The 23,483-nt window shown below is 46.6% G+C and overlaps 1 protein-coding gene across 1 annotated transcript in view; it reads left to right on the top strand.

Moving 5' to 3' along the window:
* The first annotated feature begins 12,668 nt into the window (after positions 1-12,668).
* Positions 12,669-23,483, top strand: part of LOC135821325 (uncharacterized) — a 246,864-nt gene continuing 236,049 nt past the window's right edge. Inside the window, exons 1-3 of the mRNA XM_065334383.1 lie at positions 12,669-12,769; positions 12,892-12,948; positions 19,554-19,629. Coding sequence (XP_065190455.1) covers positions 12,931-12,948; positions 19,554-19,629 — 94 coding nt within the window. The 5' untranslated portion in view covers positions 12,669-12,769; positions 12,892-12,930. The remainder of the gene's footprint in view (positions 12,770-12,891; positions 12,949-19,553; positions 19,630-23,483) is intronic.

A 23,483-nucleotide genomic window follows, 5' to 3' on the forward strand; every position in this document is an offset into this window, starting at 1 on the left:
ACGCGAGGCCATCGGCACCGCGTGCCCTCAGATGCAAATGACTCGGCCCGATTTGCGGTTGCCATGAGCAGCATCGGTTAAAGCTCCCTCCCGAGGCTCCGTACTAGACTGTTTTCACAGCCATTTTTGCTCTCAGCCTTTTTTTGCTCTCTCGACTGTTTTCACAGCCATTAATTTTTTGCTCTCTCGACTGTCTTCACAGCCATTTTTTGCTCGTTTTCTGCCGGTGCTGTTGAGGTTGCACTCGTAATTGTGTTTATTTTGCCCGTATAAGAGGCTTGGCAGTTGTGAAAAAAAAAAAAAAAAAACTGTGTACGCTGCGTACATCCACCGACAAGTAAAGTCACCAGGCTATCCGTCTCAAAAAACCGAAATCAGGACAAACTCAGTGACCTGCACCACCGCGACTGGTTACGCAACTTTTCACCGTACCTGTGGCTTACCATGCCGTCAGAAATGACGTAGTGCACGAATTACGCTCCCACAGGAACCATTCAGAGTTGCACACTCTGGTTTATGTACTCTTGGCGCTACGGATTTTTTCCAGGCGTGCTCCATACGATTTTTCGGCACGAGAATCCGTGTGGACTGGCTTTCATACGAACCATGCTTCGTATGGAGATTTTGCGTCATCGGGTGCAGAAAGATTTTTCGCGTACAAATTTGGTACGAGAAACATCGATTTTTCGCGGGAAATTTTGATTTCGGTACAAATTTTCAAAATAAAAAGGCATAGCGCGGGAATGTGACGTGTTTGCGATCGTAACCTAGGCAATGACGGCAAACACATAATCTCCGTACCCCGGAACTTTTCACTGCTCGAAAACGACGTATAAAAAATCCGTAGAGCCTCCACGGATTTTGGCACGAAAAATCGTACTCCGGAACCTCCCTAATGCCATCCAGGATCTGCTGTCTGCCCAATAGGGAGGTTTAGTCCCACGTAATTCGTGGGTACTTTACGTGTGTGTACCACGTGATACTCAGTGACCCACGTACAGACGTTTTCTGATTCACGACATATGGAGGCTCACCCACGTTCCGCCAGAACGTGGGTGAAAATCAGAATGGAGTGCATTGTGCAAGCTGTGAGGGTGCTCAGCTGAAAAAGTTTCCGAAGCACGAAATCAAAATATTGGATGAGCTTCTTAGGCCCGGGTAGCTTCGTCTTTGACCAGGTTTGGGCCTTTCGCTTCATGCTTTTGTTTGTTCCGTGTGACTAAACACAACATTGCAACGTGGGTGCCCCTCATCCACTTTACGTGGATCACCCACGTACGCGTTTCCGTTACGTGGGAACTAAACCTCCCTAATAGGACATATCAGGGAACCCCCAGCCAGACAACTGCGGCGTCCTTAAAGTTGCTCAAATAAACATCTCCAGTCTACGAAACAAAGTTCATGAAATCCATCATATCCTGCATGCCAATAAAATTCACATCATGTCAATTAATGAAACCTGGCTAGATAGCTCAGTATCAGATTCCCTGCTGAACATCCCTGGATATCGGATATATCAGAACGACAGGAACTTGATGGGCGGAAGTGTGCTTGTACGTCATGTCCAGTCTCCGCGCTCGTCTCATCATGCCCGCATCCAACACACATCTGGAGTCGTTGTTTGTGTCAGTTCGCATTGCACAGGAGCCAGATGCGTGTTAGCTCCTCGTGAGTTCAGTCTACCGCCCACCGAGCTCTGGTACAGAATTCTGGGAGCAGTACAGTGCCCAGCTGGATGGCATTTTCGTGGACAGCTCTGACCTGCTAGTTCCGGGAGATTTGAACACGGACATCTTACAACCGACTCACATCATAATCATCATCTACTTTAATAATAAGCTTTGTGCAGAACACCAGCTGCAGAACATTGTCCACGCACCAACTAGAGCGCCGTCAAACACGTGTCTTGACCTGGCTCTGTTGAACACTACCTTTCCATTAACCAATCCAACGATCATTCCCATGTCAGATCTTACTGATCACCACCTAGTCCGCCTTGATATTGTAATACCGGAATGGAAGCCCCAGCAACCTAGAGAACTAAGGTTGTGAGAAAACCAGGAATAGCTACTATCAACTACTCTCAGTTTAATGCTGACCTGAATGACATGCTCGAGGACTCATCCTCATTTTCAACATTGGACAGTCAAACTTGCCATCTTCTAACGTCTATCGCTGCTGTAACTAATACGCATGCTCCATCTAAACAAGTTAGACTACCCCTTTGTCCCAAACCTAAGCCTCAACCGTTGGCAACACCAGAGTTACGGAAACTGCTGCAGCGCAGAACTACTCTGCATCGTAGAGTCCTTTCGCAGCCTGGGAATATGGTTGTTAAGTATAGGATATTGACGAAGACGAGGTCTATATGGGAAATATAGACCGAAGTCGAGGTCAATATCCTATTTATCATGATTCCTTCGCCATAACCCCAAAATTTGAACCTTTAGGAGCTATTTTAACATTTTTAGTTTTGCATTTGTACTATAGTGTACATAGGATGTTGCCTATTTTGTAGGATGTTGCCTATTTTGGGTACAAGACTGTAAAGCGGGATTCACAGAAGCTTTTTTGCGATGCGACACGCGATGCGACGCGATCTGCGACGGACGCGTGCGATGCGAACTCGCGAAATACCATTCACAGAAGAAGTCAGTGATGCGACAACATCTTGCTGATTTGGCTACGTCACCATGATATTCGCGCGGTTTGATACAACTTGTACAAATTTATAGGCAACTCTTGCACCTTTGTACAACTTTGCTGTAGAAAAGGTCAAAATCGTACGCCAAATCGGTTGTCGCATCCCATCAAGAGTACAATCATAACCCCCCAGAGTGTGCAACGCCGATCCAGCTCTGTGTAGGGTCTTGGTCGAGCGGAATCGGATCTTCTGATGTCATGCGTACACTTCACACCAGCGCAAGGCCGGTCTCGAGGCAGGGCACCATTGTTTTTGATCCAAGAGTACCCGCGACTCCCCGGGTTCCCCTCAGTTGTGTACGGTATTATGACGCAAAGATCCGATTCCGCTCGACCAAGACCCTATGCAGAGCTGGATCAGGCGTTGCACACTCTGGGGGGTTATGTACTCTTGGTATAACCAAGAGTACATAACCCCCTCTCGGTATAACCAAGAGTACATAACCGCCCAGAGTGTGCAACGCCGATCCAGCTCTGTGTAGGGTCTTGGTCGAGCGGAATCGGATCTTCTGATGTCATGCGTACACTTCACACCAGCGCAAGGCCGGTCTCGAGGCAGGGCACCATTGTTTTTGATCCAAGAGTACCCGCGACTCCCCGGGTTCCCCTCAGATGTGTACGGTATTATGACGCAAAGATCCGATTCCGCTCCACCAAGACCCTATGCAGAGCTCCGTGCTCGGCCCATTGCTTTTTGCATTTACATCCGTGATGCACCACAGTGCTTCCAACATGCATTGAATCAACTTTATGCCGATGATATCTCACTCTATATCAGGCACAAGTCCATCCAGATCATCACAACCCAGCTGAGTGATAACCTTGCCGCTCTAAAATTGCTACCTAGATCAGAAGGGACTGGTGTTAAACCCGTCCAAGACTCAGTTTGTCCTACTCCGGCGACCGGGCACGGAGCTGCCACCTGGCACCGCAGTCAACTGCCGGGGCACTTCCATAGTCCCATCTGCTTACGCTCGGTACTTAGGAATACTGGTTGACGAAAATCTGTCTTTCTCAACCCAAGTGGATGCAGTATGTGCAAATGTCAATAGAAAGGTCGGAGCATTTGTCCATGCAAAGCAGAATATCAGCATTTTTGGCAAACGACTTTTCTATTTATCGATTATTCAGTCCACATTTGAGTTTGGCAGCACTGCATTATATTCATTGCTTATCACAAACCCTATATGACAAGCTTCTTACTGCCAGCCGCGTAGTATTAAAGAGAATATTTCCGTTGGATAGAATGACTCCCACCACTCTTCTATACAGTCATACTAACTTTTACGCCCTTGAGAAACGCCTCAACTTCAAAACCTATGTATTTGTTTACCGCTGCCTGAATGGACTTGCTAGTCCTCTTCTGCGAGACGGCTTTTCCTTGCGCGCCCATGGTGCTCGCACTGCAGCCACCACCCGGGGCCAAGTCTCTGCTGCTCTTGTTCTGCCCCCCCCCCCCCCCCCGCTAACACCCGACATGGCTTTAGTACAATTTCTTATTTGGGCGCTGCCAGGTGGAATACACTTCCACCCGCTTGCCGCATGTCTAGTTCACCAGCTGAATTTCGCTCATCCATCAAATTATACCTACAGTCCATTTCAAAACTATAGACGCGTACCTAGGCAAAAACCGTTATGCCAGCATCTATACTACATAAATTCTGTGATCACTTTGTGCATATTTTTTTCCAAATTGGGCGTCTGTTATCCAATCCTTTAGAAACTATATGAGAGTAATTGTGGAGCGATCCTGAGCAATATTCCGAAAACTATTCTCAAAAAGTTCCAACCAAATTTGAAATATTTCAAAAACCCTACGCGTCTATAGTTTTGAAATGCACTGTAGGGTTCCCTGTAAAAAGGCGCTGACGCCTGTTAGCATGTTTGCAATTCCCTAGTACAGTAAAAGAAGAATAAATAATAATAATAATATTAGGCCAAAACAAATAATGACCTTGTTTCCGGTCGCCCGACCGGGCCACTTTTTCCCAAATTCTGAAACTTTTTTTTGGTCCCAAATGTATACAAACGGTGGCAATGCCATGTGTGCAAGTGCACTCAACGAGTCATAACTCAGTCAAATCTCAACCGAATTCCACAATCGAAACACCTACAAGGTAGCAGAGATTCTCAGCTGTCGTCTCGAAAACGCGGGGTCGATACGAGCTAGAATAACAGGAGCTGGAAGGACTCGAACTGTTTGCTTGATTTCTCAGGATGTACGAAAACAGGAATACACCACATGCTGTACAAGAACAGTGAGTCAGTCAACTTTGACATTGATCCTTGCCATGATGTATGTACAATGTACATGTGCAGGTGCTCTTGTCCATCAATACCACAACGATTGAGGAACCAAAAAAAAGTATCCAAAAAAAGTTTCATTCCGGCCGACCGAGTCTCCTTTTTGAGGGGTTGCCGACCGGAAACAAGCCTATTTTTTGTTTTGGCCTAATAACATACACACTGTACACGTACACATACAAGTAGGTGCGCATGTAGATGTAATACCAGTTGGATACACGTGCCTCGCAGTTTGTCGTACTACATGTACCATGATCCCGAATTCACGTGTGAAGGCAGTGTACGTTGATGAGTACATCAAATTAGGGAAGTATTTTTATTTTATTTTTTATTATTATTGTACAATCTTATTGAAACAAAGAAAAATGATGGCACCTATGTACAGGGGATGGGTAGGACTAAAGGGACAAGCCCAACTATTTTTGCAGTTTTCTGTCATAAAAAAATAAACGTCACAGGCTGCTCTTCGCAGGTGTCCGCGTCGGAGCGGTCCGGGCGAGCGACCGCATCTCAGTGGGACACTTGTCCGTGGCCGTTGTACTGGAAATCTGTGGCAGAACCTTGCCATGCCAGAGGCTACACACACCCGGGTACCTATACCGGGATAGACAAATCCTTGGTGTTGCTCCTTTCATTTTTATTTGTTCTTGCTGAGAAAGAAACGTTGCTGCTTGGAAAGCTTTCTGTTCACTCCAGCGACTTTCCTCTAGTAACGTTGCTCACTGATAATGATCATAGCTCGTGATGCCAATGGTGAAGAGAAGCTGGGTTTCTTGCCATTTGCAACTTCCTGGCTCTGAAAATATAGCTTGAACAAATAAGAGCTCCAAGTATTTTAGTTTTAGATTTCGATATGCCAGACCTATCGTAACGAGATGCAGAGATGAGGAGCAAGGGAGGCGTTGGATTAATGCCAATAATGGTGTTTATGGCCCAGACAACGCCAGCGATTTTCACTTGTCAAGAGGACAGTCAAGTTGGAGCAGGCAGATGACAGATTATTTGAGCATTTATAGCTGATTGGGTGGTTTGCTAAAGAGAATCGTCTCAGTACCTCATGGTTACTAGTATCTGACAAATGCCTCTTATTGCTAGTCTGCATTGGAGCATAGCAGAATTGATCATGTCACAAGTAGTGTCAAGACTTGATGTCCTACGATTATACTCAGATCATGTTGTAACTTCACGGGAATATCCGTCCTGCCACTTTACGCTCTCCCAAAATTGCCTGCAGGAGTCACGTGCCTGTGCAAGGGACAATGCGTTTGCATTGCTTACGGATGCAAGCGGATGGAGTGTAGACCAGATGAGAAAAAGTGATCCGGATATTCAACTAGCTTGGACCGCCATTATAAATTTGCCTGATGCCTGGACTATCTGAACATTGCTCCAAACCAATCCACAGAAGCAATACCCACACAGGAAGCCAAATGATAAACCCATTCATCAGCTATCGAACCTTTCATCAAAACATAATGCAGTGCGTGCCTACTACTACTCAAACGAGATCAACGGATGCCACATGCCACACAGATACAACGTGGAGGCTCAGTATTTTCAAGACCCCGTGCAGTCTAGACAACTAGAACAACGAGGTTTGCACCTAATGTCCCTCGATTTGCTTGCCGTATTTAGTTCCTTGCAATTGAAGCAAGCCGTATCCGAGAACCGGTCACTGAGTCTGCAGTGTCGTCGTCGCGTGTATGTTGCCGTGGTGCTCTCTACCCTCCTGTACGGCGCTGAGACCTGGACAACGAAGGCTCCGGACCTACGACACCTCATCCTTTTCCACCATAAATGTGTCAGATCTATCGTTGGAGTGTCGCGACGGCAGCAATGGGAGACCCACGCAACGTCCTCAGCCCTTGGAAAGACCCTTGGAGTGCCTGAGGACATTGGTCACATCATACGGGAATGACGTTTGCGCTGGCTTGGACACGTGGCACGGAGGGAAGATCACCGGTTGCCGAAGTGTGTTCTCTTCGGTGAACAGCCTGCCCCGCGCCCCGCACGTGATCCACGCAAGAGTGGAGGGACGTCGTTATGCATGACTTTGCGTCGGTTGAGCCACCGGTACCAACATGTGGATGGTTCGATGCAGCCCAGAACCATCCGGAGTGGCGTGCCATTGCCCGTCGACCACACAAGGCACCCTCTGCTGCTGGCTACGGTTGCGCCTGCGGCCGCATGTTCCGTCGAAGCGGCGACCTGAAACGCCATCAGTCATTCTGTCGTGGACTGGAGAAATAACAATGCGGTATCATTGCTACGCAATGGGCAAGGTCAAGGTGTGTTTATGGTGGTACAGGACATGCTATGTACGCCTCTTTGGTCGCTCACACATTATCCATTGCCGGCATTGGTTACACGTTATTATCAATTTGTTATGACCTTCGCTGGTCTGCACACCCACCCACTCTACTCTCTGAAGTTGAGACTTTCGTTTGCCATTTCATCCGGTAGTTTGACTCTCTGAGAATATCCCTGCTACATGTACATGTATAATATAATTTATACTTTACAATTATCCTTGTACGTGTCTATCTTCTTGACACCATGACTTTCTTTGAAGGTCTTGTAGCTATGAAATGTTATTTGCTGCAGGTCATGTGTGTGGTGTGGTGTGGTGTGTGTGTGCATCCGTGAATGCCGCACGCTTGGCCCGTGGGTAAATATACAGTCATGTATATGTTATGTGCCACACCAATTTCGCTATCTGTATAATATTATGCAGCACAGTGGCAGGCATAGAGAGAGAGTGAGAGAGAGACGTTTTAATGTCTCTGATGTGAATTCTTCACTACTACATAATCTACATTGTACTTGTATGATCGAGCGTATGAGTGTGTGTGTGTGTGTACTTGTATGATCGAGCGTACAAGTGTGTGTGCATTTGCAGATTTGGTGCTTCTCTTGCGACGGGCGTATACGGGCGTATACATGGTGTGTGTGGGTGCATCCGCGAATGCCCCACGTGTGGGTAAATATACAGTCATGTACGTGTTCTGTGCCATTCAATTTCACTAACTGTATATGCAGCACAGTGGCAGGCATAGACAGAGAGAAAAAGAGATACGTTTTAATAATGTGTCTGAGGTGCCACACAATTTCATTATGTGTAGAACAGCGGCTGGTAGAGAGATAGAGACAGACAGACAGACACAGAAAGACAGAAACAGAGGGATGCTGCGCATAAAGACCGACAGACAGAGACACAGACTCAGAGAGAAAGAGACAGAGACAAAGCACAGACTGAGGAGAAAACAGACAATCAGACACAGAAAGACCGAGACAGAAACAGAGGGACGCACATAATGAATGACAAAAGGAGAGACAGACACAAAGACTCAGAGAGCTAGAGACAGAGGGTCCTCAGGGAGAGACAGAGAGAAAAAAAACTGAGAAAGGGAGAGGCAGATCGAGAAGGAAGAAGACACAGAGACTGAGAGAGGGACAACGAGAGACAGAAGAAGAGAAGCAAACGGAGAAACAGCGACATAAGTACAGGGCCAAGAAGACAGACAAACATAGAGAGACAAGCAGAGACAGACCAGACAGGGAGACAGCTGGAGAGTTACACAGACAAACACAGATAGACAGACAGAAAGGCCGAGACGAAGATTCAGAGAAACACAGAGAGAGAGAGAGAGAGAGAGAGAGAGAGAGAGAGAGAGAGAGAGAGAGAGAGAGAGAGAGAGAGAGAGAGAGAGAGAGAGAGAGAGAGAGAGAGAGAAAGAGAGAGAGGGAGAGAGAGGGAGAGAGAGAAGAAGAGAAGAGAGAGGACACGCGCGCGCGCACACACACACACACAGAAACAGAGAGAGAAAACTGAGAAAGAAAGAGACAGAGAAAAGTGACCGAGTGAGGGACAAAGAGAGACACACAGAGAAAGACTGAAGAAGAGAAGCAGACAGAGAAACAGAGACAGACAGATGGAGACAGAGAAACAGAAAGGAAGACAGACAGACAGACAGATGGACAGACAGACAGATAGGGACAGGCACACGGACAGAACGAGATAGGCAGACAGCTAGAGAATGACAAAGACAGGCATACAGAAAAACCAAGACACAGACAGAGACACATAGACCCAGAGAGAGAGAGGGGGGCAGACAGATAGATAGATAAATAGAATAGAGAGACAGACAGACAGAGAAACATGTGGAGACACACAGATACGAGAGATTTCGTTCGTTGGATTTCTAATACTGAAGTAGTATAATACAAGTAGGTAGCAGCATAATGCACACAGATCTAGAGTGCTGAGAGTTGTCGAATGCGGCGAAAGCAGAGTGTAGTAGACACTACTGTACAGGAGTGAAGCAAAGCTGATTTGTTGTAATGCTGCCTGACTGCTTGCCTGTGTGCAATAATGAGGTGAACTCATAAAACAGTGAGCCGAAAAAAATGCGATTAAAAAAGCCGATTCACAAACCAGGTAAAGACAGGAAGAGAAGGAAAGATATGTGCGCATATACCCTGCACCCGTGCACGCACACAGACACACACACACACACACACACAGAAGGGAGTTGATAGGTGGAGAATTGCGAAAACAGGGGACCCAGTGTGCCGTCAAAGAGATAAACAGAGAGATATTTTTGGCACAGTATATTCGGCCCTGGTTTAAATATGGCTTTGGAATTTATTTTTCATTGCAATCAGGTTCGGCCTCATTTCTCTGTGCTGTGCTAATGAGTCCACAAAGGACGAAACAGTTCTGTCCCCAGATTGGATAGATAGATAGATATAGATGAAGATAGAGAGAGAGAGAGGGGGGGGGAGAGAGAGAGAGAGAGAGAGAGAGAGAGAGAGAGAGAGAGAGAGAGAGAGAGAGAGAGAGGGAGAGAGAGAGAGAGGGAAAGAGAGAGAGACATAGGCAGCTGTCCTGGTCATTATCATCCGATGTATTCCTTGTGGCGTAGACCAGGTGTGCATTGAGAATCCTTTCACAAGGCATCGCAATAATTATAATTACGGAATTGGGCAGTAATGCGGTGCTAGTCTTGATATGTTTCACTCAGGTCATGTCTGATATCGTTGGCATAAGAGAAAATCAGTGGGTGTACATCCACTGCACTTGCAAACTTGCGTGTCTCTCTTGCGACGGATGCACATGGTACTTGGTGTCTGTGTCAATTGGCTCATTCTGTGGGCGAGTGGTCACTGCCTGAGTTCAATGTCGGAAAAGGTAAGTAGCTCTAGAGTGCAGTATAGAGAAAATTATGCCAAATACGCGGTCATTAGGAGAGACTATACCAGCAACTTCGACTCATATACTTCAATATCTAATTGGATCTGTATAGAAGACGCTGCTCAGTGGTATTGGAGTTGTGGTTGATCAACAGCGTATCTTTTAGGTACATGTGGCATCCATTGGTCTTGTTTGATTGACGCTAGGCATGCAACCGGACAATGTCGGTGAAAGATTTCATTACCAAAGAACTTGATTGGTTTGCCATTTAGCTTCCTGTGTGGCGTCACATCGTTTCCGTGGACTAGTTTAGATTCTTGCCCACGTTTCCAGGAGTCCAGCCAATTAATAGCAGCCGAAGCTATTTGAATAGCCAGATTATGTCTTCTTATCTGCTCTGCACTTCATCCGCTTGCATCAGTTAGCAATGCAAACACGTCGTCCCCTGCACAGGCACGTGACTTCTGCAGGGAATTCCGGGAGAGCGTAAAGTGGCAGGACGAATTACCGTGAAGTTGCCACATGATCTGAGTACAATCGTAGCATATCAAGTCTTGACACTACTAGTACTTGTGACATGATCAATTCTGCTATGCTCTAATGCAGACTAGCAATAAGAGGCATTTGTCAGATCCTAGTAACCATGAGGTACTGAGATGATTCTCTTCGGCAAGCGGCTGAAGCCACCCACTCTGCAAAAAAATGCGCCAAAATTAATAATCTGTCATCTGCCTGCTCCAACTTGACTGTCCTCCTGACAAGTGAAAACCGCTGGCGTTGTCCGGCCATAAACACCATTATTGGCATCAATCCAACGCATTAATCCAACGCCTTCGTTGCTCCTCATCTCTGCAGCTCATACCAATAGGTCTGGCACGTCGAAAAACTAAAATACTCGGAGCTACAAGCTACATTTTCAGAGACAGGGAGTTGCAAATGGCAAGAAACCCAGCTTCCCTTCACCTTCGGCATCACGAGCAATGACCATTTATCAGCCAGCAATGTTTTACTAGAGCAAAGGCGCTGGCGGGAACAGAAACAGCAACGTTTCTTTCTCAGCAAAAACAAATAAAAAGGAAAGGAACAAAAAAGGATCAACACCAGGGATTCGTCCATACCCGGTACCCAGGCCAGGTATGTACTACCCCTGGAAAGGCTCTCCCACAGATTGCAGTACAAAAGCCACGGCCAAGTGTCCCACTGAGGTGCGGTCGCTTGCCCGGACCGCTGGGACGCGGACACCTACGAAGAGCAGCCTGTGACGTTTATTTTTTATGACAGAAAATCCGCAAAAATAGTTGGGCTTGTCCCTTTAGCCTTTCGCACAGGGGATGGCCCACGCAATATTCCGAAAACTATTCTCAAAAAGTTCCAACCAAATTTGAAATATTTCAAAAACCCTACGCGTCTATAGTTTTGAAATGCACTGTAGGGTTCCCTGTAAAAAGGCGCTGACGCCTGTTAGCATGTTTGCAATTCCCTAGTACAGTAAAAGAAGAATAAATAATAATAATAATATTTAATAACATACACACTGTACACGTACACATACAAGTAGGTGCGCATGTAGATGTAATACCAGTTGGATACACCTGCCTCGCAGTTTGTCGTACTACATGTACCATGATCCCGAATTCACGTGTGAAGGCAGTGTACGTTGATGAGTACATCAAATTAGGGAAGTATTTTTATTTTATTTTTTATTATTATTGTACAATCTTATTGAAACAAAGAAAAATGATGGCACCTATGTACAGGGGATGGCCCACGCCTGGTATAAAGTAATTACGTAAAAGAGAAAAAAGTAGTACAGTGAAATCGATAACAATAGTTCAGTTCCCACACAATACCGCTCCTGAGCCGGATCAGACCACAAATCCTAGCCTCGGCAACCTTTGGGGGAAGTATGCATGTGATAAATGTGTTATTAGCCTCGTAGTCTGGGCAATACCGGCTACGATATCTGCCGGTATTGCCCTGATACTCGGCTAATATAATAACACGTAGTACAATACTGCTCGACCCTTTTGCAAATGTACGCAACAGCTCACACGCTCTTGACCAGGGATCGATAGCACAAACCCTGGGTTTTGATAATGATGACGGGTCTATACGACACCACTGCTCTTGACCTTTGGTCGATTTACGAGACGCATGCACACTTTCACATCAATTTTCCTTTTTGGGGTGAAGCTTCCACATCAATGCGTACTGATAACAAGAGTACATACCCCCCCCCCCCCCCAGAGTGGGGGTCATGTACTCTTGCTGATAATGGTTGTACAAACATTTTAATAATAACACCTTTATCAGGATGACCCAAAGGCTGACCGCCTATCGTACGGTCCGTCGCATTGAAGGCTGATGGTACAAGAGACTGCAGATTGGGAAGGGGGGGGGGTGTGGCTTTCCTGCATGCGTATACGATTGCACCTTGTCTCCTCCTTCTCCTTCTCCGAAGCTTCAGTTAGAGGAGAGTTGCCTTGAAAGCAAGTTGCCTAAAAGCAAGCTAGTTGTCCTGTATGTGGATCAGCACATCCGAAAGTCTTGTGAACCTTTGCAATCACGGTGAGGGATAACATTGCGAACGGAGTTCTCCAAAGTGAAACTGTTGGGCACACTTATATTGTCCTGGTCGTATTAAACAACATGCTGGTTTGTTTGTTTGATTCTTCTTCCCGGCTTTACAGTGGCTGCAATTCTTCTTCTCTACGGGGACTCCTGACATCATGTCGTTGAGGGCAATGGTCAGTTCCACCACCGTGAATGTTTATTGCATTTTATTTTTATTCTTATTTTACTAGGGAATTCCCAACAGGCGTCGTCGCCTTTTTACAGGGAACGATGTTGATTTCAGAGAGGCTGTAGCTGCAAATTGAAGAATCATTGATATAGAAAGTACATGTTTTTTGGAAAAATAATCGGAATCCGAACGTGAGAGCTTGGAAGCTCAGGGCTCTACGCTATGCTTTTTGCCTAGCTCGTCGTGAATGAACGTCGTGAATGTTAGTATAACTGAAGGAAATGTTTTTTTCAATTGATTGGCTTCATCATTGTCTTGTAAAACCGTTTCAATCAGTTTGAATATGAGTTAGGCAAAAGAAATTCCAAAAATTATTGGGTGAGATAAAACCTTTGCGGTCTTATAGTGTTTTACGTTGACCATGAGGGCTACAATGCCCAACCATACCACAGCAAACTGATCGGCTACATCATTGTATTGCAAAACGTCTCCATCTGTTCGAGTAACATGCCGCCAATGTCGGCAGAGCATCCCAGACCACGCCACCACTTCCCTTATTCATGGATCACACATGACGGGTTTACGTGGCTCTAGGAAAAAATAATAATACATAAAATGCACGACGAGCTAGGCAAAAAAGCATAGCGTAGGACCCTGAGCGAAAAAAATAAACTTTCTCTTTCCATTCGAGGGTTATACGACACCGACTTTATTTTATTATTATTCCACAATCACGATGACATAGTGCATGTGATGCGGGCGATTTTAACCAGCCATGGTGGGGACAACTGAGAAAAAGAAGGAGAAGAAAAAGAGAAAACAAAACAAAACAAAAGGAGTACTAAAGTAACCTGGAGAGAGCAGTATGAAGATTAGGCTAGCAATGGAAAACAACGAATTCAATTCAATTCAACTTAGGCGCGGGCAGAATGGAACAAAATGCAGCGAAGACTTTACCTCCTGCGGAAGCCGAAACCAATGAGAATAGGACTTGAACAGAGGGGATTTTAAAAGGATCGATGATCTGGCAAGTGGGAAATGGAGAGAACATCTAGTACGCGAGCTATTATTGAACCAGCTTAAATGCGCAAGTGCATGAGGAGGAGCAAGGTGAAGCTTAATACGGTGAATGAATTTGCATGCCGAGTGGGGAAAGCGTTCGGAGAGAGGGGAAGAGGAAGCCAAAATGTATAGCGTCTGAGAGAAGAGCATGCGAAATATTAATCGAAGTAATTTACGGTGGGTGACTTCTAACCGATGCATAAGAGCGGAGGATAGACCGGAGGGCCAAACGAGAGAGCAGTAATCAAACAAAGGAAGAACATAAGAGTGATAAATTTGTATTCGACAACCATGGTGTAGATGGGAGATGTGAGGAGAAATGCAGCCTAGAGCGGAGCAAACTCGCTTTTCAATATAGGTTACGTGCGAATCCCAGGACAAGTGTTCATCAAGAAATATACCAAGGTGTTTGTGATTTTTAACAATGTTGATAGCAATGGGATCATCAGGGAAAGTAAAAAGCCGAGTCACGAAGAGGGTGAGGTCACTGGAGGGTCGTGGGGGGATACAAAGGATTGCCATTTTCGACACATTGGGGCGGAGTTTCCACTTCGACATCCAGCGCACAACGTGATTAATGTGACACTGTAGCGAGTCGCAGGCTTGTAATAAGCCTGGCTCGGTTATATGGAGCGCTGTATCGTCCACGTTGAGTGAGGTATGATCCAAACCTGCCAAATCATTAACGTATTATACGATGAACAATGGAGGCCCCAAGATAGAGCCCTGGGGCACTCCAGAGTGGACTGTAAGGCGGTGTTTACATGAGGCGTTTCAACCCGGGTCAGATTTCAACCCCCCATGTGCATGAAATGAATTGCGCGTTTACATGACGCCTTGCGCCTGACCCGGGTTGAAATTTCGCCCCGGGTTGACACGGTCAAGAAAATCGTACAAACGTACTTCTGTGCGTATCTCGCGCCAGGTTTGAACGGCACTGCAGATGCAAATTTCGCGCGAACGGATTCACGTGACCATACAGGACTGTAGAAGTGGACTTTTGGCGGCATATCAGTATTTGACCCTGGTCAACTGTCTTCATGTAAACACTCACCTCTTTTGTCCATCGTACAGACTTTCAACCCGGGCTGAACTCGACCCGGGTTGAAAGTCTGTACGATGGACAAAAGAGGTGAGCGTTTACATGAAGCCGTTGACCCGGGTCAAATACTGATATGCCGCCAAAAGTCCACTTCTACAGTCCTGTATGGTCACGTGAATCCGTTCGCGCGACATTATTTGCATCTGCAGACTGCAGTGCTGTTCAAACCTGGCGCGAGATACGCACAGAAGTACGTTTGAACGATTTTCGTGACCCGGGTTGATTTCCACCCTCCCCTTGGGGGGAGGGTTGAAATCAACCCGGGGCGAAATTTCAACCCGGGTCAAGCGCAATGCGTCATGTAAACGCGCCATTCATTTTGTGCATATGGCGGGTTGAAATCTGACCCTGGTCGAACTCAACCCGGGTTGAAACGCCTCATGTAAACATAGCCTTAGAGGGGCGGACAGGGCATGTCCAATTCGGACACTCTGTCGACGTTCAGCGAGATAGCTGGTGAGCCACTGCAGACACGTCCCGGCTACGCCAAACGCTGCTCTACCACTTTGAGATGACGTAGGCAAAAAAGCATAGGGATGTTATAATGTTCCATTTCCCATATTTTTGTTCAAGACATAACCTAGGATTTTTTTACTACTGTATATATTTTTTATATAATTGTATTAATTACAACATCTCAAGACTCGGTGGAAACACCGGCCAATGTTAAGAGAGTGGGTGATTGCCAACAACGGCGATAAACAAAAGTAAGGGGACGGAAAAAAGAGTAGCAAAATGAACAGCAACAACTCCGGAAAGAAAGATAATGTCAAATAAAAACAGTGAAAAACACAGAGACGCAAAGGACATGTGGATAATGAGCTATTTATGTCGTAGTAAATAAGGGGCGGCACGCATCTTAAACAGGCGGAGTGAGGTCAGATCCTTAACTTCTCTGGGTAGAGTGAGCCAAACAGAGTAAGCAATAAAGAGAGGGGAGCGCAAACGAGTGGATGAGTTACACTTAGGGAGTAAGAGCGAGTTTCTAGTTCTTAGAGAAGATAACCAATTAAAACACATGAGATGAGGTGGGCACAACTCAAGCTTAATAGAATGGACAAGAAAAGCCAGGTGTGCACTGCGTCCATGTGATAACGGAGTTGTGTGAGCAATTTTATAAAGGGCGTATGATGAGAGCATGCGGGGTTGACGGAGGAGAATTTTAAGGATTTTCTTGTGGTGTATTTCAAGCTTTGCAGCAGCGGAAGAGGATAATCCAACCCAAGACGTATCGGCATAATCAAATATTGGGCGAAGGTAGGCTAAATAAAAATGAAGCTTGCAAGAAAGTGGGAGGTAGGAGCAGTGGGGGGAGAGAATTCCTAAGGATTTACTTGATGTTTTGCAGATATATTCGATGTGGGGTAACCAAGAGAGTGCAGAGTCAATCACAATGCCAAGGTGTTTGTGAGAAAACACTATGTCAATTGAATTTGGAAAGTTGGCATGGATGAGGGTTGTGAACTCTGGCTGGGGCGGGAAGAGAATGATCTTTGTTTTGGATAGATTTGGGGACAATCTCCAGGACGACATCCAGGAAAGAACTTCCTGAATGCCAGCACGCAAGTTGTTTTTCAGGCCAGTGAGGGAAGCTGATGAGGTGAGAAGGGTCGTTTCGTCAGCAAACAGAGACGTTCCAGGGAAGACTGCAGGTAAATCGTTTACGTAAATTGCAAATAGTAGGGACCAAGAATTGATCCTTGAGGAACGCCTGACAATACTGGCTCTGCAGCCGAGGATGTGCCAAGCACAGTTATGTACTGATAACGCCCAGAGAGATAAGATTTCAGCCAAGAGAGTGGTTGTTTACGTACCCTGAATGCATGCTCGAGACGGTATCAAACGCCTTGGCCAAGTCAAAGAAGCAAATACCAGCAAGCGCTCTGTTATCCCAATGCTGGCACACCTGCTGCACGATGCGGGTCAGTTGAAGGGAGGTGGAGTCGCCTTTACGAAACCCAGATTGTGCGGGACTCAGAAACGGCGAAACATGTCTGTATAAGTGATCATAAAAGATGCGTTCACATACTTTGGACACGCAGGGAAGAAGAGAGATAGAGCGGTAGTTTGCAGGTTCGTGGCGGGAACCTGTCTTGTATACAGGTATGACTTTCGCTGTTTTCCATGCGGAAGGGAATATGCCCGTGGTAGATGATATGTTGAAAATATGGCACAAAGGGAATGCTATGGATGGTGCCAGGGCCTTGAAGACCCGGTTGGGGATGCCGTCCGGACCAGATGCCTTGCACGTCGGAAGCTTCTTCAGATGACGCCGGACAGTGGCAGTTGTGGTGATGACGGACTTGAAACAAGCTGAGGGCTCCGAGGGGGTGAGAATAGGGGGAATAGAGAGCAACGGGTCATCTGGCCGAGTCACAGAGGCAAACTGGGCGTTTAATGCGGTAGCTTTGGCCAAAGGGTCAGCCGCTTGCTGAGTCCCTGTGGTGAGTGACGGAATTTCCCGTGATACGTTTCGAATTCTTGCTTGTCTCACAAACTGGTCAAGCGATGGACGGTGTCTACCCGGCAAAGTAGTTTGCACTGAGCGGATATAAGCTCTGTACTTTGTCTGCGTCAGGGTTTTCACTAAATTTCGCTGCTTTTGGTATGCTTGATTGTTTTGTTCTGTTGGGTACTTCTTAAAAATGCTATAGAGATCATATTTCCACTTGATTGCTGTGCGGAGATGGGTATCAACTATCAACCCAGGGGGGCTGACTAGGCCGTGGGCAGCGGTGAGAATACGGCTGCTTTCCGAATGGCCAGAGGTGCTTCTCAAGGGCACTGTTGAGAATGGAAGAAAAGTGCGAAAGCGCATCATTCACGTTTCTGGCACGCAGATGCCAGCTCCAGTCAATATCAGCGACCTCTGCATTCACACTATCCCAGACTGAAGATGGCACGGATTTAAAGTCATATTCCGGCTTTGCAGGAACATTCCTGAAGTGGTATTGGGGTACAGCAGCGGGATGTCCGTTTGCAGCAGGTTCCTCACGATAAACAGCATCAGTAACGTTAGGCAGTAGAAAGTGACTGAGGATCTGTGCGTGGTCAGATGCACCAAGAGGAGCAAGAGATGTAACAGAGAGTAGTAGGTGAGGATAATCCGTGAGCACAATGTCAATACACGATATTGAGCCGTGGGGGGGGGGGGGTAAAGTGTGTGGGGAATGTCACCATTTGCTCAAGGCCAAAACAAGATAAGAGGTTACGGAACTCCCTTCCAGCACGATTCGTGGTGTCTCTAGGAGACCAGTCAGAGTGGCGAGCATTCAAGTCTCCTGCAAGTACAATCGCAGAATTGGGAAGGCTAATATTGGACAGACAGTCCTGTAGGAGGTCACTAAATGCCTGGACTTGGGAGATGCTGTCTCCAGGGGGTCTGTAAACAGAGCGGATGATGAGGGGGAGTGTCTAATTGACCTACCGATCAATATACCGGTACTCGAAAACATGATTGCCAATCACGTGGGTGTCAGACAACTGGCATACTCGGAGGACAATATTCGATCCGCGAAAGTCAGGGGTCTCAAACTCTGGATCTTAGATCCAACTTTCAACCGTACAATAAAATGAATAAATGCAACAGTGCACCACGACGGCTGTGATGACGCAACGAGGACAGGACACATTTTGGTCCATGCAAGACAATTGTGATGCAAGTCATTCTCTCTCTTTCTCAAGGTCTTTCCGTTTTCCATATGACAATCAAAGCTTAACCCTTTGAGGTGCCACTGAACGCGTGAAAATACGCAATTGCAGTTCACTCCACCATTTCCACCATAACTTACGTTCTGTTTGCTTGCATTGCACCATTGATACTTGGTGGCTATGAGACTGTCTTCAAGCTGAGAGTCATAAAAACTGCAGAGGAAGTAGGCACTCAAGCTGTTGGCCATGAAGTCAGCATTATTGAATCTATAGTTTGCGCTTGAAAAAGAAAAGCCCTGAGCTAGCTGTCCGCAAAGAATAGAACCATCCATGCAGCTTGTCTTGGGAGGCCCTTAAAATGTTACTTGTAAGTGAGACATGCGGCTTCTACGCCAAGTGCAGGGTCTGTCTTTCGCTACAAAAATCTGGGTGCGTCTATAGAGAAGTTCAGCACCACATAAAGTTTAGCTACTTACGAAAAATTGTCAGTGCGTAGATATAACAGGGCTCTGATAATGGAGGTGCTCCGTGAGTGGATTCGGGGTCAAATTTATGACTCACTCCTCAGGTCGACTCGTTTGCAATCTGCCGTGCTCTGAGCTGGCATGGGCAGCTACATATGCGTGCTTCTAAAACTCCCTATGGTGGAACACAGCCCCGCACGCAAGACTTTCCGTCGATCGACTACGTTTTTACTAACGTAATAACGTTATGCGGAACCTCTCTATATGTTCAAGGAAGTTCGGTCGGTGTACGTAAATATCCGTGTGACTATCTATTTATTGTTGCTACAGATATCACTCGCTATCGTAGCTGTTCTCTTGCCAACATGCACCTTGACCAGCGGGTACCAACCTGAGCCACTTAAATGTATGTGACGTGAATGCGGGGGTTTGTGATACTCTCTGTTGTTATTTTTAAAGACTGTCCACCCACCCACAGATCCATTTTATTGAACACCCTGCCATCGGATGTGCGTACTTCAAAGTACATGTACTAGTATCCCACAGTCCTATCAGCTGAAACCTTTAACCCTTTACCGTTTTAGGTATTTGTTCTCTCAGCTGAACCCTTTAACCCTTTACCGTTTTAAGTATGTGTTCTATCAGCTGAACCCTTTAAGGTCCACAGTATACAGTAGGACCAGTACATACTCTTCGAGAATGGGCAACAAGAACTTCACATCACGTGATGAACCCATAAACATTATGTGCACTCTGTGCATGATAGATACAGGGTTGTACGCAACCCAGCTTTGACTTCAACTCTCTTTTGGTTAACGCTTTCCCAAAGATGCTTGTCACTTTTTTCGCAAGTTTTGGTTGTTTTGGAAGAGATCGCAACTTTCGCAACTTTCTTCATTTTACGAACTACTTCGCAACTTTCCGCAACCGTGAATAGAGAAGCGCCTTGCAGGAGACCATTGAAGTGTCTGTGATACTCCGTTTCAACAAGAAGCGCTGAAAAATTGCATCAAATCATCATACCAAGTGTACTTCTCGAAGAATGTGACGTTAGACGTCCGAGATGATTTGTTGGCTTTCACTTGGCGTCTACTTTCACCTAACTTTGTCACCACATTAATACTCTTTATGACGTGTATTAAAACTAGCTAGGCATGGGTGGGTAATGCTAGCATTATGGCTGGCACTATAGTCCCTTTTTTCCAGGTGGCATAATGCTGGCATTATAGCACCATTTCGCATTCAAAATTGGCATTACAAGCATTATAGCCGGTCGACAACGGTGTCATGCATGAAGCTGGCTAGGTCCAGTTCCGAAAATCGTGCATCTAAACCCGTCCGGCTTCGTCCGGAGACTTGACGTTGCAAACCAACCTTCTCAGTGGATTGATCTCCAAGCACTAACCAACAGCCTTCCAACTCGGGAAGCTCTAGGCTAGGGAGAGACCAACGATCAGAATGTTTACGCAACGGAAATCAGTACAAGCTAAAGTCCCATGGGAACAAAGAATACAGCTTCCTTCGAGACAGAAATGCGATAATACTCATAAAAAGGACACACTTCTGGCTCTTTACGAACATCTTGAAAGTGTTTGGTTTCACAAGTATATTTTCAAGCCTTCTCATCAGGTGAAATATACAGGCAAAGGCAAAGGAACAGGAACAGTGGATTAAGTACAGTATGGAGGTGGTAAAACAGGGCAAAGAAGAAGATAGCTAAAGTAAACAGTGAAAATGCGTGACCTATACACATACTGTATAACACCTCTGTTTCGGTGTAATTTAAATTTCGGTAACTTCGGTACTGGTCCTGGATCACCTATTTTAACATTAGAGAGGTTAAGTTACACGTTGTTTGCCCTTTTTCAAAACGCGGTGCAAATCTCACGTTACGTGTAATTTGTAGAGGTTAAGGGTGCGTTCTTAAATTCTCCAGCTTCTAGAAGAAGAAGAAAAGAGAAGTCGAAGAAACTGGGATTCTTCAAGAACGGGTCTCGAAGAATTCGGAGATATTTTGCAGATGTCAAGCAAAATGGAGCGCCAAAGGGACCGTGATCTTGAGTGCCACGAAAATAGTATGCGCTGTGCGTATGCGAAAAGGGAAATGCGTACACTCATGATCAACACGTGGCTTTTAGCCTAGTTCGCATGCGCTGATCTGAAACCGCGGGAATCTCCGAGTTTCAACCACCTCTGAAGCTTGGAGAGCTTCGAGAGCTTTGGAGAGCCTCCTAAAATTCGGAGAGGATATAAGAACAGCTCTCGAACTTTTCGGAGAGTCTCCAACTTTTCCGAGAGGATTTAAGAACGCACCCTAAGTTACACATGCTACGTGACGTGAAATTTTGCCTGGCAGGATTCGGGTTTAGTTCGCGCAAATATCAAATCTTTCAACAAACTCGATAAAATTCCGGAAACTCACACAAATTCGGTCGGAATAACCAAGCGAAACTTCCAAAAACTCACGTCATGAACTTACATGTACGTGCGGGACAGTCAACTCACGTAAAACACGTCAAATTTTACGTGAGTTTTTTCACTTTTTGACCTAAAAGTTCACGGACGTAAGACTTTTACGTGAAACTTAAACTTTTTTTTAGTAAAAATATATATATTTTTTTAGACAATCATTTTTTTCACTTCTGAGTAAAATCAGTGAGCATGTCATGAAAATAAATCCGAGAAGAAAGAAAAAGGCCCAACCCTGCCCTGCCAGTTATTTGGACTTACGGGGGTCGCCATGGCAAATAATAAACATAAAACTGCACACGTTCGGGCTCTCCGCCTTCTCCGTGAAATTATAATACCGTAAAAGAAAACTACAAGAAGCAACAATGAGGAATAGGAACCACTTGCAGTCAGTTACACAAGGCAGCGGGCCTCGGCAACGGCCAAGGTAGCAGATGCATCCGCCACATCGCTGACGCGCATGGGGCGTCGCCGAGCACCACGCAAACAAACCATGCTGGAGCGAACCAGAGCAAAGCCAAGTCGGCAGCGAATCCACGCCATTACACGGTTGTACGGCTCCTTCGTCTTGTCGGACAGGAGCCCGGCAATCCGCTTATAGCAGGCTGTTGCCGACTTGCCCATGCCGCGTGTTGAGAATAGAACGAGAGGTGAAAAAGTTGCATGTTCGATCTCTCGAACACGCTCCTCATAGCAGCGGCGTTTCTCCCGTTCGTGGCGCTGGTAGCAGGAGGGTACTGAGGTGGAGCAATTTGAAGCCGCGAAAGGGTTAAAAACCTGTACGTCGAAGAAAGTGCGGTCAAAACGCCCACCCCAGACACCACTCGCTGCTATATCCTGCCTAGCCTGGGGGTCCGTTATGGCAGAGCGGTAGCGGAATGCTTCCCCAGTTACCGGCTGCAGGTGTGGTTCAGTGGTGACGTTATTGGCGACCCGTTTGAGGAGACCAGCCGTAACATCTCGTACCTCGTTGTGCCTCAGTGAGGGAAACCCACCCAAAGAGCACGACAAGGCGTGGGCGACGGTGAACGATGCACCACACGGGCAGATCGATGGAAGGTGGGCTGGCGGCCAGCCATAGCGGAGCGCAAGGCCATCCCGGAACTCACCCTTCGAGAGGGCAAAGCCATGGGCCTTCAGGGGTCTACAGGTCAGCCAAGCCGACGCACCCTTCTCCGCCGCCAGACCGACACAGAGCTGGATATCAGTGTTCTGCGCCAGGATGAACTCTTTGGCTGCTTGGGCCGTTGAAGTGCGGGTACGACTTGCCACCTCCCTCTTAGTGGACCGTACCAGGTCCAGCACATGGCCAATCTGGGTGTCTTGGTCCAGAATCTTGCGGACGAGCGCCGAGGTTATCGCTGCCGATGCCCGGAACTGGTCGCCAAATGTGGTGGGGTCGACTAAGCCGAGGCCTCCTTCACGGCATGGGAAAGCAAGGACCCTTCGCTCACGTGAGTTTACTGGCTTACCGCACAGGGCAGGAATAAGGACATTGGTGATGGTGTCTTCCAGAGGGCCAAGATTGTCAGCAGCACACTCCATGACTCTGCACAGGAAGGACCAGCGATGCTTCAGGCCTTGCGTGAATGCTGCATAGGCAGCCTGTGGCTGGGTTTCGGCAATCTTGGCCGAGAACACGATCTCGTCTTTCCACCCGTTTGCCTTCTGGGAAACATAGCTCTGGACGAACTCCGTCGATCCGAGTGCAGCACCTAGAAACCTGTGGCCGTCGGTGGTAATGTGCACACCGGTCCCTGCAAAGGCGTCCTCGGCTTCCGTCAGGTGACC

This window comes from Sycon ciliatum, chromosome 7 (genome assembly GCF_964019385.1).
Source record: "Sycon ciliatum chromosome 7, ocSycCili1.1, whole genome shotgun sequence".
NCBI classification, from domain to species: Eukaryota; Metazoa; Porifera; class Calcarea; order Leucosolenida; family Sycettidae; genus Sycon; species Sycon ciliatum.